At 35.5% G+C, this 21,122-nt stretch overlaps 1 protein-coding gene across 3 annotated transcripts in view; it reads left to right on the plus strand.

Moving 5' to 3' along the window:
• Positions 1–21,122, plus strand: part of PDGFD (platelet derived growth factor D) — a 216,348-nt gene that overhangs the window by 80,454 nt on the left and 114,772 nt on the right. The window contains exon 1 of one of the 3 annotated variants that reach the window (XM_036220235.1): positions 1,140–5,824. The exons of the other annotated variants lie outside the window; for them this stretch is intronic. Coding sequence (XP_036076128.1) covers positions 5,716–5,824 — 109 coding nt within the window. The 5' untranslated portion in view covers positions 1,140–5,715. Of the gene's footprint in view, positions 1–1,139; positions 5,825–21,122 lie in introns of those variants that run through there. 3 annotated transcript variants of the gene reach the window in all.

Raw genomic sequence — 21,122 nt, forward strand, 5'->3', positions numbered from 1 at the left:
CACACTTGGTGCCTAATTCTTGGTTTCTATATACCATTCTCTGCTAAAAGGACCAGGGTCCTTTGGAGAAATGGCTGATTCCAGGGCTGGGGCAGGGAAAGTGCAAGATTAGCCTGGAAAATCTTGTGTGCTAAAGATAAAGAAGTGTTCCAAGAATGACAAGGGCATGACAAAAGACACATGGCCCAACATGAAAAGGTTCTCACTGGCCAAATCTGGGATAATAAGAATGTCGAAACTATGATATTGGAGGATATAATTATTAAATAAAGTTACACTCCATAAGCCTATCTGGAGAAGCTCTTGTTTCAGTAGAAAGCCATCTGATAAATATAGGAGTAATGGGATTAGAAAACCACTATTTGTCAGCCATTGTAATAATTGGTTTAGGCAAGAAACATAAATGGATGCTAAAAGAAAGGGGTGAAAATTTAAGAAGTAACAGAATACTTCAAAATATCTTAGTAAGATGTATATTAATCACAAAATAATAAAATAAATTTAAAGTGGAAAAACGTGGTGAAGATCACTTTAACCGAATAATAAAAAATAACTTTGCCAGTTGGAGTCTAATTGACAGCCTTATCTTCCTGAAAATGCAACATTGGAAAGGACACAATGGTACGTCTGGGGTATTCCTGCCAAAAGTGCACAGATTGAATCTAATCATGAAGAAACAGCAGACAAGCCTAAATTGATGCTTATTCCACAAAATAATTGGCCTGTGCTCTTCGAAGATATCAGTGTCATGAAAGAGAAAGACTCAGAGATTACTTCAAATTAAAAGGAGCCAAAGAGACATGACAACTGAGTGCGACTCATGATCTTGGACTTTCATTTGTTCTTAAGGACATTACTGGGAAAACTTAGAAATTGAATAGTCTGTCACATCTGTAGATTAGATAACTCTATTACATCAATGTCAGTTTCCTGATTTTAACAATTGTACTATGATTATGTAAGGGAATTCTTTGCTTTTAGAAAATATATATTGAAATAGAAGTAGAGGTCCATCACATCTGCAGGGCACTCTGAAAGTTTAGGAAAAAATACACAAATACACATAAGGAAAAAAGGGAAGAGAGAGAAGGATAAAGCAAATGTCATAAAATGTCAAATATGAAGGGTATTTATAAATTCTTTGTGCTTTTTTCTGTCATTTTCACATTATATTCAAATATTTGAAAGAGCGCTAGATCCGCAAATATATAAATGTGTGTTTTCTATTGTCCAGCAATACATTTAATGAATCAATCAGTATTGGTCAATCCCAAGTTAATAGCATGTAAAATGAGGAAACTGTGTAATAGCTGTGATAGCCATTTACTGATTACCACCGATATTAAATTTAAGAGTGAGATTTTGGTTTGGCCCAGATCTTGACCTTTTTCTGCTTTTGGAATAATAAGACTTTGTATAAATGGGTAGGGTTGGTCTTTCCCCAGAACCCCAGAGGTTTCCATGGAGCATTAGTTGCCATCTACCTCTAGTCATTGCTAGAATATGCACAAAAACACAGATTTTTGAAGGTCACACTCTTTAATACGTTATAATCTGTGGACAGTTAATGCCTTCCCTATGAATATCCCCAGATGCTTATGTTATTATTGCATTGTTGTATTGTATTACTGTACTGTGGATCCAGCCCCACTTTGGAAACAAAGCTTGACTGTGCACAGTGAAATCTTGAGACTTTTTTAAATCCCAAATTACAAAAGTTACAAGAGGGAAAGTAGTCCCAGCAAAAAGAAGGAAATAACTATTAGCATTTGATTGTTCTCCTTATTTAGGGTTAAGCATGTGTCCACTGCCTATAGAAGACAGTCAGAAACAAAGCAGTTTGGTGGTTCATTATAAAAACTCTGGATCCAGAAAGACTTTGATTCAATTCCTGATTCTGTACGTATTCTCTTAGAGACTTTGATCTCTGCCACATAGGACGAGGGTATGGTTTAACCAGATAATCAAAAAAAGTGCAATGTTATCATCATTGTGATTGCTTCAGTTTTCTAAATGGAGAAGAGATACAATCCAACTAGCTGCTTTCTGATCTCTTATGTTAAAAATAACCGCATGGAAAAGAAACTTATTCTTTAATATGTAAACATTTAAGTGTGCGATAACATGCGATTCTCTTTCATTTAACTGAATTTTTTGTGGCAGTTTCACACATATAATTCTCTCCCCTGCAATCTTATTAGCATTATTCCCATGAAACAACCAAAGAAATAAAGCAAAAGCATTTTAATTAACTCAGGTTTAATACATTTTCCTTATCTGCCATTGCTGCAGATACCAGATGATCAGAACTGCACTATGTATTCAAAATCTTTTAGTTGATCAAAGAAAGGAAACTGCAGGAAATTCAAGGGTAGAAATTCATTTAGTTCTAGTTAGGCCATGGGCATGAGCAGAGGCCATTTATCCTTCAAATCTTTTAAAATTTCTGTTTTCTCCTGTAATCTAATATTCTTTAGAATTATACTGGCTTGCTAAAGTAGACAGTGCATCTTGCTGACTGTGGTTTCTTCCAGTCTTAGATTTTACTAACGAGAAATCTTATGGTATATTTGATAATACTTTGAATTTAAAGGTGCATGCCTGTGGGTGCGTGTTTGTGTGTATGTGCGTGCGTGCATGCCTGTGTGATTTGGTTGATTTCCAATAAAAAGATTTTTAATTTTGAAGTACCTTTGCTTTTTTTCTTAATATATATGAAACAAGAAATACTGCTCAGTGTACTTTTCAACTGGCTGTTTTATATTGTCAGAATAATTATTCGATCCATTAAGAAACATTTAGTTGATATCTATTATTGGAAAAGAAATAGATTTCAACGCATAATTGGAAACGCCATGAAGTCTTTTTTGATCTTGCCCCAAGAAAATCTGTTACACTCCCCAGAATGTCCATATACAGAAATATCTCCTTTAGTTTAAGGTATGTTTTGTCTCTAGAGAAATGTTTGAATGTGTGTGTGTAATCATGACAGATGACATGGCTCTAATGCACACATTTCATTTAATTTACAATACGTATATACACTCAGCATACATCTTTCTAAGTCTTTAGATGAGATACCAGCTGTGTACTATACTCATTCTTGCCTACCAGCACCTAGTACAACGCTTGATCCTTATTTTCTTCTCAATAACTGTGGAATGACTTAGAATATATGTATTAGGGTACAAGAGTAAGTACTTAGGAATGTGCAACCAAGTTCTCCTGGGATTTGGTGGCAGAAGTACTTTTACTTCAAAACTTCAAGAAAGGGGAATATGGAAGCTAATGTTCTAGAACAGGAAGAGTTTGTCCACCTGGCTCTAGCAAAGCCAAACACTGAACACTGAGAATTGCAGTGGAGAGGAGTGGCAATTATATTATGAATGGCACCACCCAGGAGAACAGGAAGCTAATGCTTAAAAGTCCAAACTCCTTGATCCAGGGTTGATGTGGGTTTCTAAGGTACAGGGGGAACAAGAATGTGTAAGTGCCTGTTGGGCAAGTTTTAATTGGAGGACCTAGGAGCTTGGCCATTTATGGTAAGGGGTATCACCACAATATCTTTCTTGACAACAAACCCCTGGACCCTTGCTTCTGAAAATGACTGTTATGTCCTTGTCCTTTGGTTTCATGGGTTGTGGATAAGACTTTGGTTCCGGGTGCAGCTGGAGGTCAAAGTTCCCTCCTCTGTGCATGCTTCCGCTGCATGACTTGCGTTTTTGGTCTGTTGTCTCTGAAAAGCTACTCAGTATTTCCTTAAACAAGATAGGACCATTCTGAGTTGGTTCTGCGGTTACACTAATCCTCAAAGGGTGAGTGGGATTTGATAGTGTGATTTCATCATATGAACTATGTCAGTACTATCTGGGATTAATCAGTGATGCTGATGGAGCCCAGCATTTTATACAGTGATATGAGAGATTTTATGTCACTTCCAGAGATATGCACGAAAATCTGCTCCAGATACCCTCAGGATTCCATTATAGACACTGAAGAATATAACAGGTATTAATTTATCCGAACACTTTTTTTTACTGTGTTATCTCTGGATGTGAGTTCAAGGAGTTTATAACCTACTATGCAAGTGGATATTTCTTTTTACTTGTCTGAAAGCTACTAGACAGTGTTTGTGTCATCTTACTTAATACTTTTACTGAGGGCTTACTCTTCAGATTTTACAGTAATAACACTAGACCCAGCTTTGATTCCTAAAAGACATTGTTAGCACTGTTTATCCTTGATACACCGGATCTTTTCCAACCTCTACAACTATATACAACAAAACATACCATCCAATACAATTCAACTGTGGGTTTTTTCACCATTTAAAAAGTTTATTTTATGGTTTTGTTATAGAGCCCTTGGGGAAAGATTTTAGGTGTTTTTAACAAATCATGGTTATAATTCCTGTCAAGGTATATCAAAAGCTCTAGAACATAAAGAAGGTACAGCATTCCTCTACAAAAGTCAGTTGTTTCCCCCATTCATAGTGGCCATGCTGCTTTATATCTTGTCAAGTCGTGAGAATTTGTATGTATGATACCAGATTTTCAAAATAAAAATTCAAATACTTTAGTTAGCCAGTCGGATATTTTATCTAGAATGTTTAGAACAGTTCAGGTATTTGCATTTCTACACTTTATTTATTGATCAAAGTGATTTGTTTTTTCTGTCTCTTCAGTACTTATTAACTATTTGCTGTAGAGCCTTCAGGACAGAATGAAATGTCTCTAGCACTTTAACAAAATTTTGTTTTAACAAATATACAAGGCACAATGTATAGAGGAGTCAAGATTTTATGTTTTCTAATGATTTGAGGGTCGTTCTCCACAGCACTAATAAAGAAGGCAGAACAAAGAATTACAGAAACATTAGGCTTTACTCAGCTGTTGCATTTTGAATGGTTCCTACCATATTGAATTTAATTAAGTGGTAAGTGGCAATGAGCAAGTTTCCATTGCCAGTTAATTTTTGACAGATTTTTAAAAAGCCAATTCAATTTTAAGAAGTTTTATGTATTCTATGCTCATTTTATTTATATTTCTTTGTCAGTAGCCCTTAGATGAGTTCTTTATAAGAAAAAATGTTAAGTTTAAAATTTCATGTCCCATGAGAATTCTTTTAATGCTAAGAACTTTCTAAAAAATGTAAGCCTTTAGTAAAGCATGAGGTCAGAACAATAGTTTTTTAAAGCTGTTGAATATGTTAAAGAAATGAATATCTAAGTTCTAGAAATAGTGCCCCAGTAATTGTATTTTATATTAATCTTAGTTTCTGTTAACTTGCAGTGAGAACAGTTATAAAGTGCCTCAGTTTGAAGTTAAAATCATAATATGCAGTGTTCAAAGAGGCAAAATTTACAGGATTAAATGCAAAAATACAGTGTGACCAGTACATGGCTGTTGATCCAGAGTGATGTCTCTATGTAGAGTGATGTCCACTTTTATTATTTCCTTCCCTTCCTCTATTTCACTTCTCTTTTGCCTCTTTTTTCCCCCTATTTTTACTTCATAAATACAATAGTCTAAACTCATCGAAATCCAAAATACATTCTGGGAAATAAAACCCCAGTTATAGAAAGCGCTTTGCCTGTTTCTTCTATGTAGTGTGTTGACATTTTGAACATTCTAACTGATTCTGTTTTTCTGCCTAGGAGGGTATTATGAATGCATCTACCTGCTCTGCAGAAAGGACAGTTATATAATTGCTCCCATGTGCTTCTGTAGTGCATTAAGCATCTGTCTAAAGAATGCTTGGAAGTATAAGTTATATGGCATGTTCATCAGCCCTTCCATTGGATTGCCTTATAACCTCAGTCAAGGTATTTGTCATATGGTAATTTAATGAATAAAACTAGCACATCAACAGGGTCACTTTTAGGTGATATCTGTGAAGTGGTTGGGCTCAGTGAAAGGACACACACACTATTCTATTTTCTGTCTTATAAACATAGTGAAATCGATCATGAAGGGTATATTTTGGATATTATTAATGTACTTGTACTTACATCACTGACTTCATGTTAAAAAATTAGAAAGTCATGGCCCGTACGCAGTAGGCTTTGAAGGCTTTGAAGCCCAGTGAAGGCTTTGCAGCCCAGCTACCTGGACACTAAATCCAGTCTCTACCACTTACCATAAAGCCCTGAAAAAGTTACCCATATTTTTTAAACTTACTTACTTTTTTTCTGTGTTCCTCTCCCTCTCTTCATTGGCCTTCCACTCTACTCTTCCTCTGCCCTTTGAATTTTTAATTTTTAATAAATCCACTTAAATTTTAAAGATGAGAGGTCTGTGAGTAATGTTCCCAGGATCCTCTATCCAATTATTGCAGAAATCTTCCCCACCCCTCACATACACATGCACACTCATGCACACAGATATAAAACAGCAAAGAAGGGAAGGCGAATCGTTAAATGACTTGCTGAGAGATGTCCTGTTTTGCTTAATGGTGGTGATATTGGAGTCTATTTCCTGAGTGTATTTGAAGAAAGACTTCAAGATCTTTTGCTTTAGGAGAAAACTACCTTCCTTATCCCCAACAGCCTGGCCTCCACTCTCCACTCTCATTCTGTAATATTTAGCAACATAGTTGAATTGATGTCTGTTAGTGATTTTCAAAGCTTGGAGCCTGGGGCAACTGCCCTAGTTTTCCAAATCTCAGGGGAAGCTCCTCATGAAGTATTTATATAACCCAAATACATGGAGGTTTGAAATTATAAGGTTTTTGTTTTGTTGCTTAATTCAAGGATAATAGATGTTCACAAACTTTTGTAAGAATGTGTGAGAGATAAAATTAATCGCACTGCCAGGTCCTCTGTATTTGTACCTCTAGAGAAGCCTGCATATCTGATCAGCAAATTCATTAGTAAATCTTTTGTGGATAATGGAGATTAATCTGATTGAAGACATTTTTGTTTCCGCCCTTTAATATGAATTTTCAAACATGCCCCCTTGTGCTCAGGAAGTATGTTTGAATTTACTTTTTACTTTTTTTTTTTTTTAATCACAGCCATTTAGAGGATGTTTGTGGTACCAGAATCTATTCCTTTTGTATGTCAATGCCCTACTGGTTAGTGCTGTAGTAAATTGAATATGTAGGTGGGTGGATAAGCATATTCAATTAATGTAAGACATTTCTAAGATATTCTGCAGTGTTGAGCTGCTACCTGGATATTTTTGCAATCTAAAAAAAACATAATTTAATTCAAAACATAAATGAGCCATTTCATATCAAGTTGATAACATTGATTATGCAGTTTTTCATACTTTGTTTGAATGCAGAAGAATCTTTCTTATTAGATGGAGTCAGGGTGGAAGGATGCACAGAGTCAGGCCAGATGACAGACTTGGAAAGAACAGATGGAGGAGTTTGCCTTTTCTGTGGCCAAAAAGAACAAGAGGGACGAGAATCATCCAGGAAGAATTGGCCCATGGTTCTAGCTGGAATGCTGGTTGAAGGTATTTGTTTCCATGTGACAGAGCAACGTTAGGCACTATGTGGGAGCTGGATGATCATCACAGTTGGGAATGGAGTCAGCAGTTCCTAGTCTTTATTCCCCAGGTTCAAACAAAATGTTATTGAAAAGCTTCCTTTTTTCTTTTTGCCCTGCCTTAGAAAAGCTTAGCTTTGATTAAAGCGGATGGTGCCTCAATTAGGAACCATTCTATGAAACATGACAGAGAATGTGAACAGAAAACAGAGGCATACACAAGCCTAAATCATACTAGGATAGGAGAGGTCAGGACCTACCTGAAATTCAGCATGTTAATATTCAAGCTGTAACTACTTGAAATAATAAAACACCAGAAAAGCTCAATTGAAAACATCAAAAATACACACACAAATACATCATAGGGGAAATGTGGTTTCTGAAACAGGCCTGGCACATTGTAGGTTTATTCATTCATCTAAAAATAAGGATTAAGCATGTAGAGCCCTACAAGTAAGCTGGATGTCCAGAAGTGTGTACAGGAATCTTTACTAGTGAGCCAGTCAGAATTCCTCTTGGTTGCCGACCTTCCCAGCATTTAACCGTGGGCAGTGTCATTAGATCTAAATTAACCCAGAGGAAATCTTTTAGCCCTTCTCATCCTGGCATTGGGAGAGAGTGATACCTCTTCTACGTTCACCTCACCCAGATGGATACCCGAGCCCAGTGTAAATAGGATTGTGCTCCTTGAGGCTTCTGAGCCAGTCAGCTGGCCCAGAAAACAGTGGTCACTTGGCCTATAGGAGATAATAAAACCTGGCCCAGGTAGAAGGAAGTCATGTGGATCAGAATGCAGTCAGCCTGCATGTGTAAATCTGAAAGGTACAATTACACCCAAGGGCCCCTAGGTACATGTAGCCTCTCTGGGTTGCTGATCTGTGTCAAACCCAGATCTAGAAATGAACATGTGGAACAGAGTCAAAATGTGATTCATATATAAGTAGTGGATCTGTACAATCATTTGCAGCTCTAACACTGCATGTTCCTGATGCAGCCCCCTATTGGTAGGTCTTTGGGGATGGCGCAATACCTTTATGAAAAAGAAACAATGGTAGGGAAGCAAAATCAAGTTAAGATTGAGTCAGCTATCCTTCAAATGCCATTTCATTCTGAAACCTCTCCTTGAGCTATCTCCCATTTAGGTCAATCTATTTCAGAGGCGAAATCTCATACAGTGAAATGACAACTGATGTTCAAAATGACTTATTTTCAAAGCAGATTTATATTTAGCACCTTTTAGGTATTAGGCACTTTGCTAAGAGTCGGACAAATAAAGATATATAAACTAGAATACCTGTTGTCATTTTAGTAGAAGAGACGAATGTCAGAGGGGTGCTGTCCTGGAAATGGATTAGATGCCCTGGAGCTCTGGGGAGAGGCTGTGAATCAATATGACAGAGTGGCAGAGCATTCAGGGAGGAGGGCTGCTTGAACAGTCTTGAAGGATTGGTTGTAGTTCCTTAGACTAACGAGGTCTCAAGAGAAAAGAAGAAAAAATGGATGGTATATAGGGAACTGCTATCAAGTGGGAATTTTTACAATATAAATTGGAAAAGCTTAATAAATTAGAGAACTGGATTTGAATTAACTGATCTTAAAATACAGTCAGTCTTCTTTATCTGTGAGTTTTTACATCTGAGGATTCAACCAACCATTAATCAAAAATATTTGGGACAAAAAGCAAGAAAAAGTTCCAAAAAGCAAAACTTGAATTGCCATGAGCAGAGCACTATGCCGAATCCACATGAAGTGATGTGTTGGCATACCCTTCTGTAGCCTATATGTAAATATAGGTTGTATGCAAATATTGTGCCATTTTATAAAAGGGGCTTGAGCATCTGTGGATTTTGATATCTGTAATGGTCATGGAACCAATCTCCCAATGATACTGAAGGCCAACTATAGTAACAATACTGCAACATCAATCTAAAACTTTATGGGCTATTTTCACCTGGGATCAGAGTGTTTCACTTGTAAAGAGGTAATTTGTGCTTAGTTTATCAAAACAATGTATAATAAAGGATGTTCAAGAATTATGTGGTAATGATAGTGCTGACAGTTATTTTTTAAGTATATATGTATATATATATTTTTTTAGTAAAAGATACCTATATAAATTGTATATGTTTAGGATGTTTAGGATTTATTTTTACTCAGGAGTGTCAGACTTTTTGAAGAACACACCTGTGATAATAAAACCTCAGAAAGACAAATACGATTTTACAGCTACTCTAAAACTCCCTAGTTCAAAATCCTCCTTTTTGCCACTGAAATACTTTTTAGGGAGATTTTTCAATCTATAATTTGCACATAGTAAAATTCACCATTTTTAGGTGTACTGGTTAAGTTTTGACAAAGCTAAGCAGTTGTGTAGCCATCACCACAATCAAGATCCTGAACATTTTATCACCTGAAAATGCTTCCTGGAACTTCTCAGTAGTTAGTCCCCTCCTCCAACCCCACTGATGTTTTCTGTCTTTATAGTTTTGCCCTTTCATGAATATCATATAAATAGAATGATGCAGTATGTAGTTTTGTGCATTTGGATTCTTTCACTTAGTATATGCTTTTCAGATTCATCCATGTTGTTGCATATATCCATGGTTCATTCATTTTTATTGCTGAGTCGTTTCCCATTGTATACAGATTCTGTAATTTGTTTATCCATGGAAATGCCCATGAGCTTTTAGATATTTCTAGCTTTTGGCCACTATAGGTAAAACTGCTACAAACTGTGAACATTTGTGTCTAGGTCTGTGATGTCATTTCTCTGGCATAAATACCTATTAGTGTGGTATGTATATTTTAACTTTATATGAAGCTAATGAAACATTTTCTAAAGTGCCTGCTTCTTTGTGCATTCTCACATTTTCCAAATAATTTCTCCCAATCTGAGGTTCGTCTTTTTAGTTGCTTAAAGTGTTTCTCAGAGAGATTTTATTTTGATGAGGTTCAATTTGTTATCATTTTTTTTCTTTTATGGTCCATGTTTTTTAGTGTTATATCTGAGAAATCTTTGCCTAATCTGTCATGACATTTTTTTACTGTTTATTTCTAGAAATTTTATAGGCTTCACCTTTAGATCTATGATCAAATTTGAGGTTTGTGGTATGTGCATGTGTGCATGTGTGTGCATGTGTGTTGCATGACTGCCTTATTGTTCTGGTATCATTTGTAGCATTTGTTGAAGAGACAGTCCTTTCTGCATTGGATTATTTTGACATCTTTGTTTAAAATTAAATGTGACCATATTTGTCTGGGTTCATTGCTGGATACTGCTGTGTTCTGTGGGTGAATATGACTATGCTAACACCAAATTATGCTGATTGCTGCAGCTGCATAATAAGTTTTGAAATTAGGTGTTGTGGAATTTCCAACTTTGTTTTTCTGTTTCCAAAGTGTTTTAGTTATTCTAGGTCCTTCGTTTTATGTGTAAAATATAGAATCAGATTATCAATGTTTACCAAAAAAATCGCACTAGGCTTTGATTGGGATTGCTTTGATTCTATATATCAAATTATGAGGAACTGACATCTTAACAGTATTGGGTCTTCTCATCCAATGTTCTTTAATTTTTATTATTAGTGTTGTATAGTTTTCTGCATACAAATCTTGCATATTTTTTTAGATTCATCCATGAGAATGTTGTGTTTTTGATGATATTGAAAATTTTAATTTTTTTTCTGAATGTTCATTGCTAGTACATTAAAATACAGTTGCTTTTCATATAAAATAATTGTTTTAAATTTTTATTAAAAATATAAATATGGAAAGGATTTTTTTAAAATGAAATTTTTGATGTTTTCTCAGAAGCAACTGTCATGTTAATGAGGGAGAATATGTTTACTAAAGCATGTGACATTTATTATACCACTCAAACAAAAATATTTTCCACTCTAACCTAACAGCGTTCTTTTAGAACCTAAGAGTGGTAATAATATTATAGAAAGTTCCATCTCTGACCCCTAAATTCTTCTTCTGTAAAATGAGATAATCTCTCCTGCCCCCACCTTGGTTTTGTGATATTAAATAAGATTAAATGCAAAGCACTTAGCATGGCTTTTGGAGCATAGTCACTTTCCTTCACTTCTCTTTCCTTGTTGAATGTTTTATTAGTTTTCCTAGGTCCGCCGTAACAAATTACCACAAACTTGATGACATAAAACAATAGAAATCTATTTGCTCCGAGTTCTGGAGGCTAGAGATCCAAAATCAAAATGTTGAATGATTGGTTCCTGTCAGAAGCTCTGAGGGAGAATTCCATTCCACGCCTTTCTCCCGGTGTCCGGTGGCTCCTAACAGTCTTTGATCTTCTTTAGCCTGTGGCTGCAATACCTGTCTCTCTTCTCGTGGCCTTCCTCTCCATGTCTCTGTGTACCATATCGTCTACTCTCCTTTCTCTTGTAAAGACGCCGATCATTGGATTTAGAGACCATCTTTAACTGAATTACATCTGCAAAGATCCTATTTTCAAACAAGGTCACATTCAGAGCTACCCAGAGTTAGGACTGAACATATCTCCTCCTGGACACACTATTCAACCTACCACAAATGTCCAGACAAAGATGTGTGCAAATGGAGGCATGTCATGTACAACACAAGTAAAGAATGTAGAAAAGACACAACTTGGACATATGATAGATTTGTAGATAATCTTACATGTATATAGATTACCCCGTCTCTTTTTTTCATTCTACATTTTTAAAATCTTTTTGGTTTGATAGATTATTTTATAGGTAAAACCAGTGATCAATTTTGGAGAAACAAGATATTAACCAATTTCATATCTAGAGTATGGATTAATCTTTTAATTTTGAGATTGAGTGAATATTCTGACTCTGCTCATTGATTTTTGGGTTTTTTTGTTAGACATATTATTTTAAAAGGCAAAAACAAAAATTTAAATGAGAAATAGAAATTACTCTTAGTGTTTTTATTTTCATGGTGTTCTTTACTCTCATATAAAGGAAGCATATTCAAATGACGAGAGAGAAGTTGAGAAATGCTATTTCTATGGCAACAGTTTTATTACGCTTGTGCTTCGGTAGTAATTTCTATGAGCACTGAGGTTAGTACCTCTGAAGGACTCAGACTGGGAAAATAACACATCGACATCTGTTATGTCACTTTGCTTAAAATTCTAGAATGATTTCTCCAAGTAAAAAACATTTTAGACTGATCATATTAATAGTGTATTTCAGATTTTAAGAATAACAAAGTTCTGATTTATTTAACCTTTCTATTAATTCTTCATATAATTACTTTTTTCTTATTACTGCTAAAGATTGTTATTTACCACATAGCTCTTCCAACTTAGGGCCAGACAGTTATTTCTATTCTTTGTAATACATTTGAGTTAGACATATTATTAGTTCCATTTATAGATGAGAAAGCTGAAATTCAAGAAATCAAAAAACTTAATTTATTTATTACTACAACAAATATTTATTAAGCCAGCCACTATACTGAAAGCCAAACATAAAGTAACGAGCAAGAATGAGCTAAAAACTGTCAGTGGTAGGATTCAAACCCACATCTGTGTGACCCACATCTTAAGATCTATATTCTTTCCGGTAAATACTTGCTGCTGAATTTGACTCTGCCTGCCAGACTCTGTGTGTGTATAGTATATATAAATATGTTTTTATGTTAAATATGTTATTTACATGTTAAGTGATGTTTATATTATGTATATGTTAATTTCTTATCATTATTCTTTTAAATGAATCTCTATTTTGTGTTACAATGTAGTAGCTCATCCTTTTTCCTGCCAGAGAATTTACTTTTGGACTTATGTGATATTTGCAAAAAACCCTTGGTGGAAATAGGCAGTATTCGTATTAAAATCTTTAAATTAAAATAAATTTTTATATGCCAGATGCTATTTGCATAATGTTTTCTAAGTGAAAGATATGACTGTTCTTAGTTTAAAGCTAAGAAATTTGGCTTAGTAATTAATGTTAAGGTACTTGCTTCCTTTGAGTCCTGGTCCTCGTCTTGCCTGCGGCACACCTCTCCATCTAAGGCTGCTATGTCATCGCCTCCTCTCCAGGATTCTTACCTGGCACCAGTTCTTTATTTCCAATCTCTAACCTTCATTGATGGTTTCATTTTTGCATTTCAACCTACTCAAATATCTCCAATCTAATTACAAATAAATAAATACTCTCTCTTCACTCTCCTATCTCCCTCCAGCTAGTACTCTATTTCTCTTCCCCTGAAACTAAACAATTGGAAAACATTCTCTGCATTTGCTGCCATTACTTTTCTCCTCTCCTATTTATTCCCCACCAAACTAATCTTGTTTTCTCCCTTTCTGTTTGAAGTGCTTTACCCAAAGATTGTGCTAATCTGTTATTACCAATGATACTTCATTGCCTGTGTTTGTTTCTAATATGATTTAACATTAATTTTTGTTTCTTACCCATTATGTGTTTGCACTGCCTGCTTAAAACTTTTGCCTATTTTCTTGTTATGGTTGTCCTATTTCTTTTAAATTACCACATATTTATTGGGAAAAACAGATTATTTCATCACCTTTTGACCAACATTGGGTAGAACTGAGAAGTTAAAACACTATCCTTGGTAAAGGTCAATAGTGTATGTGTGGATGAAAACATCAACCAACCAAACTCTGAAGGATACTGTACAAATGGGCAGCTGTTATTTTACTGCCTTATTTCCCAGAAATGTGAAGCTTTCTTCCTCTTTTCCAGTAATAATTTCTTTCCCAATAGTCAAAATCTAGTTATGAAGAAAACTTATAATCTGTGTGTGGCAGTGTTTGCTGCTGCAGTATTTGATGCAGTATTTGATCTGTCTCGTGGTGTTGAGATGATGGACGTTGTGGGCTTCCAGCCAGTTGATCTTGTGAAAAGCTTCCTGCCTCCCTTTTTGCTGGCTTCTTTTGCTTCTTTTTAATTCATGAATCTTCTACCTTCATAAACATCTCTGTTTGGCTTTTTGCTACACTGTAAATCTCTTTGATCTCTGTTGCGTGGTAAAGTACCATCGTAACCAAGACTGCACTGCAATTTGGAAGCCTCAGGAGACTGGGACATTGTTCCATCCAATTTTATAGATTCATCAATTTTTACACTGAGCATGTGTTGTTTTGTGTCTCAGCATCATATCTGAGTTGATTTCTCTGAATTATACAAGTTTATAAAATCCTGTTCTGTTGAATATATGTACTTGTTCTGTACCTTCTATTACAGTCTATATTCTAAATAACTGATTTGGCCCCCAAAAGTTTATTTTCATGTGGATGCCAGTTGGTTTTCATAGATGACTATAATTACATCAAGGAATGTAAATAATTTATTTTTAATTAATAGCTATTTCAGCTATTTTACACACATTTATAAGAATAGTATACAGATCTAGACCTTTTTCGTAATAAGCTAATTATGTTCCAGAAGCTCTTTAGGCAGCTATTGAATTCTGCAGGAATGAATTGCCATCTCACTTAAATTAAGTAAGTAAAATGACTATAGTTTTCAAAATATATATTTATGAAAAAGATATACATATGCAAGGAGTTTTTGCCTAACTAAAACATACATATGCATAGTGTTTTTGCCTAACTAAAATATAAGAGGGAACAAAACAATGTCTCTTTGGAGGAAATTTAGACATCATAAATGACCTCTCAGCTTTTTAGTACTCTTTCTGAAAACTCTTGCAATATAAAAAGGGCTTGTTTTTTTTTTTTTCCTCAAAGGTATCATTACAAAATCAAGTTAGATTGTTATCCTACTTCAGTTCAATGGACCGAGGTTCTTAAAAGGAGTTCGCCATTCTAGTTTCATAGGAAAGTATTTGTTTAATTAAATCATAAGAATATAAACCAAATAATAGGAAAAATATGACTTAAGATTATAGCATGGAAAATTATAGTTAAGACTAATATTGTAAATCTCATTAATGATTTCACTACATCTCTGACAGTGAATAAAAACATAGAAATTCTGTGGATATAGTTAGGCTAGAGATGCCAAGATCCCACAGGTTGAAGATGTAGATTTAAAAAGGAAGAAGGAAGATCATGACTTTTTCTGCAGCTACTTGGGATACTTCATACAAAAGCAACCTATTCCACCAGTCCTAGTGTGGCTCAGACTACCAGATTAGAAGTGGAGTCTTGGTAACTTTACGAATCAGTGTACTTGACACTAGAAAAAGAAACTACTCCCTCTGCTCATGTCAACCATATTGCATTAGCCCTAGTTGGACAGAAAAAGACAAATAAGCAAATGCAAACAAACAAACAAACAAACAAAAAAGCAAATAAAAAAACCAGTCTCGATTCCTACAGCAATTCACTCAACAGACATTTACTGAGCACCTTGTACATCCTCGCTAGGGAATTCCAAAGCTTCCAGCTCATCAATAATTAATGAATGTTTATTATGTCTCATTAGTAAAGATCTAAAAGCCATTTAAGAAGTAAAGAAAGGGCTTTCTAACAGCATTTTCAGTTTCATGAATGATTCCTGGTAGCAAAATTAATTAAATAACCTTTTTTTTTTTTTTACTCTTTTTTCTTTTTAAGATTGTATTAATCAGGATAGGCTAAGTTTTACTGAATCTCTTTTGGATTCTGCTTATTGCTGTCACTCAAAACTGGGAGGTAGGTGCATGCATGCCATACTTTGAAATTAACACTGTAATTCAAAAGCACATGAACTTCAACCATGTGCTTTTTATTGAGAAAGGAAAAGAAAGGAGGTACTAATATAGCCTTGAAGGTGGATGTGCCTCAAAAACATTATGCTAAGTGAATGAAGTGAGACACAAAAGGTCACATATTTTATGATTCTATTTAAATGAAATATGCAGAACACATGAGTCCATAGAGACAAAATAGAGGTTTTATGGTTGCCAGAGGCTAGGGAACAGCAGGAAGGCAGAGCAACTCTCAATGCGACTGGGTTTACTTTGGGAGTGATAATGTTTTGGAGCTCAATAGATTTGATGGTCGCATCACATTGTGAAAGTATTAATTGCCACTGCATTGTTCCATTAAAAGTGTTTAATTTCATGTTACATAAGTTTTATCTCGATAAAAAATACCAAAACTGTTTAATTTTTTGAAAAGTCAAAAAAAACCACATCGACTATTTGTATGTTTTACTATATGTAATTACATTCGACAGATGAAACAGTAGTGTTTATTTTATCTGCAGGCATTCAAATAAATTTATTGAATTTATTTTATTCAAGAAATTTCTTTAATAAAACTGTTTGAGAACTGTGTAATCACTGTTTTATTTTATTTTTTCTTTAGGACTTGCCATTCTGCTACTTAAGATTTTCACCAAAATTTTTCCCATCTGTCTGTGTTAGCTCACTGTGTAATTGCCTGCCTTGACTTTTAAGTCTTCCCAGGAAGCTCTGTATTCGTTTCTACTTAAGTTATTACTGTGATGTTGGAAGTTTGCACTTGGAATAACTCCCACAGTGCAATCATTTTCGAAAATCCATCCACACTCTGGTCTTCCTCTTACACACCATTAATGAAGGTGTCAACTAGAAAGGTCACTAACAGCAATGCCTGCAAAACCCCACTGATCATTTGAGTAGAATTTGATATATTGCCTTTAATAATTGCCCTGTCCTTGTCAACTAATTCTCAGTTCATGTTGGGGGCCTTATTGCCAATGCAATTAAAATTAATTTGTGTCATTTTTTGGTAGTGAGATGTTATCTAACACCATGCTGGTGACATCTGAGTACCAAACTTCCTTTGCTACTCTTGGGTGCTTTGGCTGTCAGCATTTCTTTTTAATTATTATGATAGTGACAACAGTTTCCTTAATAAAAGAGAGCTGATTTTTCATCTCTGGATCACCCTGTGCTGTCTCTTCATCTTTCTGGCTGTAATCTGTGGACTATTTCACTGCTCATTAGTACCTCGAAGGCCTGAGGAAATAATGAAGAATTCAACTTCTGTTCATTTTGCCTGGCTAGCAACCTATTTTCAGCCTAAAAAAAAAAAAATGCTTTTGGGGATGAGGGCAAGGATAGTTGTGAATTAAATGAATGTATGGTTTATCCCTCAGTGTAAACTAGCTTCTCCTGACATCAACACGTGAGGTTACAATTAGTGTCCTAGGGTCGGGAGGGTGGTTGATGTGATCCTTTGTTCAGTGTCACCAGGGGTGGGCACTGCTGGAGATTTAGGAAGAACAGTCATTTGTCTTACAGGATTATTCTATATGGTGAAGGACATGGAGCATCCTGGTACCTGGACTTCTAAATGCCAGTAATCTCCAGGACAACCCAAAGTACCCCACATATTTCTGGGTGTCTCCAAGTGGTACAGATCCACAACCTTCTCACTCTACTTGATGAGCAAACTGAGGGCCAGAGAGGTTTGATGCCTTGCCTAAAGGCATATATGCAGTAAGTGGCAAAATTGGTGCTTTGTTGTTAGAACCAAAATATCCACTTCCCTTGTCCACTTTCTAGCATAGCTAGTTTCATTTAAAATATTTAAGGTAAAATCTTAAGTGGACCCTCAGTATTGGTCTGAAATTCAATTAACTTTCCTACTCAGTTTACTCTTTTACGCTCTAAAATGACTATTGTATACTTTCTTCTTACTCCTTCGTCCTTTGGCACTCCCTGTTTTTATCTCACTCTTAATTTGTGCCTTTGCTTCTTATTTCACTGCGAACATAGAAGATGGAAACTAGCTCATCTTTACACTTTCGGATCTGCCAGCCTCGCTACATTTATACTTATAAGCTCTGCTTGCTTTGCTCTTATAAGCAGTGAAGTCTTTCTGCTTCTAAGGCCCGATTCCTCCCTTATGCACAAGGACTGTGCTTCTTAAGTTATCCTTGTTCTCCTGTTTCTTTGGTCTCTCCCTCCCACTGGGATCATTCTCATCAACATACACACATACTGGACTCCCCACCTTCATAGTAAAACAAATGCTGTCACAGCTCTTCACTTATCTACTATGGTGCTTCTCAGCCTCCCAGCAATAACTAATTCTTTCCTGAGAGAGGTGTTCGTACTTGCCCCCTCCACCTTCTTCACTCCAGTTTTCAGCCTCCTCAGACTAAGAAGCTCTTGTTCTCCATCACACCCACAAAGCCATGCTGGTCAAAATTACCAACATCCCCCATCTTGCAAATCCAGCCGCGACTTCTCAGCACTCTTTCTAACCTGCTGGTAGTATTGACCACACTATTCTTCAAGAAATGTTTTCTTCATTTGGTTTCTTAGACATGTTTTTATATTTTATATTTATATTTTCCTCCTATTCATTGGTTTCTCTTTCTGAGGCTCCTTTGCTTGCTCCTCCTCCTCTGCTCAGCCTGCAGATACTGCACTTCCTAAGGGCCCAGTCTTGGCCCTTCTATTTTTAAAAAAGCAACAAGAGAAAGCTTTAAAAAATAAATCAAATGTCTCTCCCTTCCTTGAAACCCCTTAAATGGCTTCCCATGACACTTAGAATGAAATCCAAACCTTTTGTTTAGAACCACAAGGCCTTGCCTAATCTAACCCCTTCAAGATTACTCCCTTGCTCTACCCTAACCACTGACCTTCCTACTCTTCCTTGACATTCCTAGTTTGTTTCTGCCTCAGGGTCTTTACATTGGCTGTTCCTTCTGAAATGCCCTCTGCCTGGATTTCCTCAAGCATTCCTCTCTCTCACCATCCAGGTTTCTTTCTCCTCAAAAATCATCTCTTCGGAGAGACCTTCCCTGATTATTTGAAGTAGTATCCTCTGCTCCTCCATCACTTCCTATTCTCCTTATAGGGCTTTACTCTTATTCATATGTATCTCTATTTGATATGTAGGTATTTATTTCCTATTTTTGAAGGGTGACATAATTACGCATAAACTCTAGATCCCAAATTGCTGGATGCAGCCACCTAATAGTTCTGTGACCTTTACTACTTACTTAGCCTCTTTGTTCCTGTGTCCTAAACTTTAAAATGGTATATCGTTTAATTCTGACAGAGTGTTATAAAGATAAAATGATTTAAAATGTGTAACATGCTTAGAATAAATGACTCACCTAGTAAGTGCTATGTAAATGATAGACAGTATTATTTTTCTTATCATTGTTTGAAATTTCCATTAGAAAATAAACCTCAAGAGGAAAATTACTTTGTCATTCTTGTGTGCTGCTATTTTTATAACTCCTGAAGCAGTAGCAATGCCTAGTGCATTGTTGGCTCTCAATTTCTGGTTATCGAATAAACAAATGAGTAATTTGCCACTAATTGGACTGATGTCTCAGCATAGCCTCAAATTATTTTTTATGTTGTCTGAAAACAAAGTAGCTTTGAGAATGCCTGTATCAAAACAAAGGCTAGTCTTTTAGAAGCTAAAAGTGACTTAGAAAGCTTGTGAAATATGACTCACATCCGCCTACTTATCATTAGCGTTTTGGCAGCTTTCCAAATAGGTTGGTTTGTGTTAAGACCTTTCTAGTTACACAGATGCCATAGAGGGAACAAGGATGAACTAATGATAAGTTAAAAAAAAAAAAAAAAAAAAACTACCTCTGTTCATTCAAGGAAAAAGATAGAAAAATAAATGAGTGACAGAATTGGTGTTCTAACATTTAGCTTTTACCTGTTTGCTCCTATCATTTTTTAAATGCTCTTTAGAAATTTGTTCTTTAATATTTTCTATTTACAGTTGTATTTTCTACCAAGTTGGTCAGATTCCTCTGGGTCAGTTATGTCACCCTCAAAATGAAGACAGGTTCTCCTAGGAATAGAGCTTTTGAATGCTTCTGTTTTTAAATTATCAAGTTATTAAAATATAGCCAAATATAATATGGAAAATATTCCTGTAAAAGAAATACAGGTTTTTACTGATGCGATATTACATATGGGGTCCTGGAATCTCTATAGTCCTCTAAAAAATGTTTAGATTATTTATTTGTATCTTGGTAGTCTAAAATAAGTCAGCTTCTTAGTCACTATCAAATATATGGCAGATTTACTTTAGTAGCGTACTAAAATCATTTGGGCCAACTATAAATGCGCATAATGCCTTTAATCTGACCAATCACCTTCACCAATTCCTTATAGCATCTCGACTAAAGAATCACGAATCACTAACCCATTCTCTGAATTTCCTGTAGGATCTTAAAACTCACAAATTTAATTGGCTGCCAAATTTTTAGACCTTCACAAAACTATGGAAAGTTATAGTGCAAATGGAAATTTGAAACTTCCACATCTGCCGTTATAGCACTTAGCTACAACCAGAAAAATGTTTGGGATGTTTTTAAAAAGGAGAAAGAATTTAAAAGTTTGTTCTCACTATTCTTGGGATTTTTGCTAAGACAGTTAAAGTAAAAAATGATTTAACCTGAATCACAGAAAGCAGTTGGAGAGCATGAGAAGGTTTTTGCATTTTTCATAAAACGTAAACCGATTTCTTACTTATCGACCACTTAGAGAAAAAGAGCAAGCACAATTTTAGATTTTTGGATTCACGAAGACACTTCCAGCTAAGACTTGAGCCATTCATTATACAATGAGGCTTTGACATTGGAGACCTCGCCATATGGGGACATAAACTGCTATAGCTTATGGCAGATCAATGAGATTGTTTTCTGTCAATTCCTTCTTTGGAGAACAAATGATG

Source organism: Rousettus aegyptiacus, unplaced genomic scaffold (genome assembly GCF_014176215.1).
Source record: "Rousettus aegyptiacus isolate mRouAeg1 unplaced genomic scaffold, mRouAeg1.p scaffold_m13_p_5, whole genome shotgun sequence".
In the NCBI taxonomy this organism is placed as follows: Eukaryota; Metazoa; Chordata; class Mammalia; order Chiroptera; family Pteropodidae; genus Rousettus; species Rousettus aegyptiacus.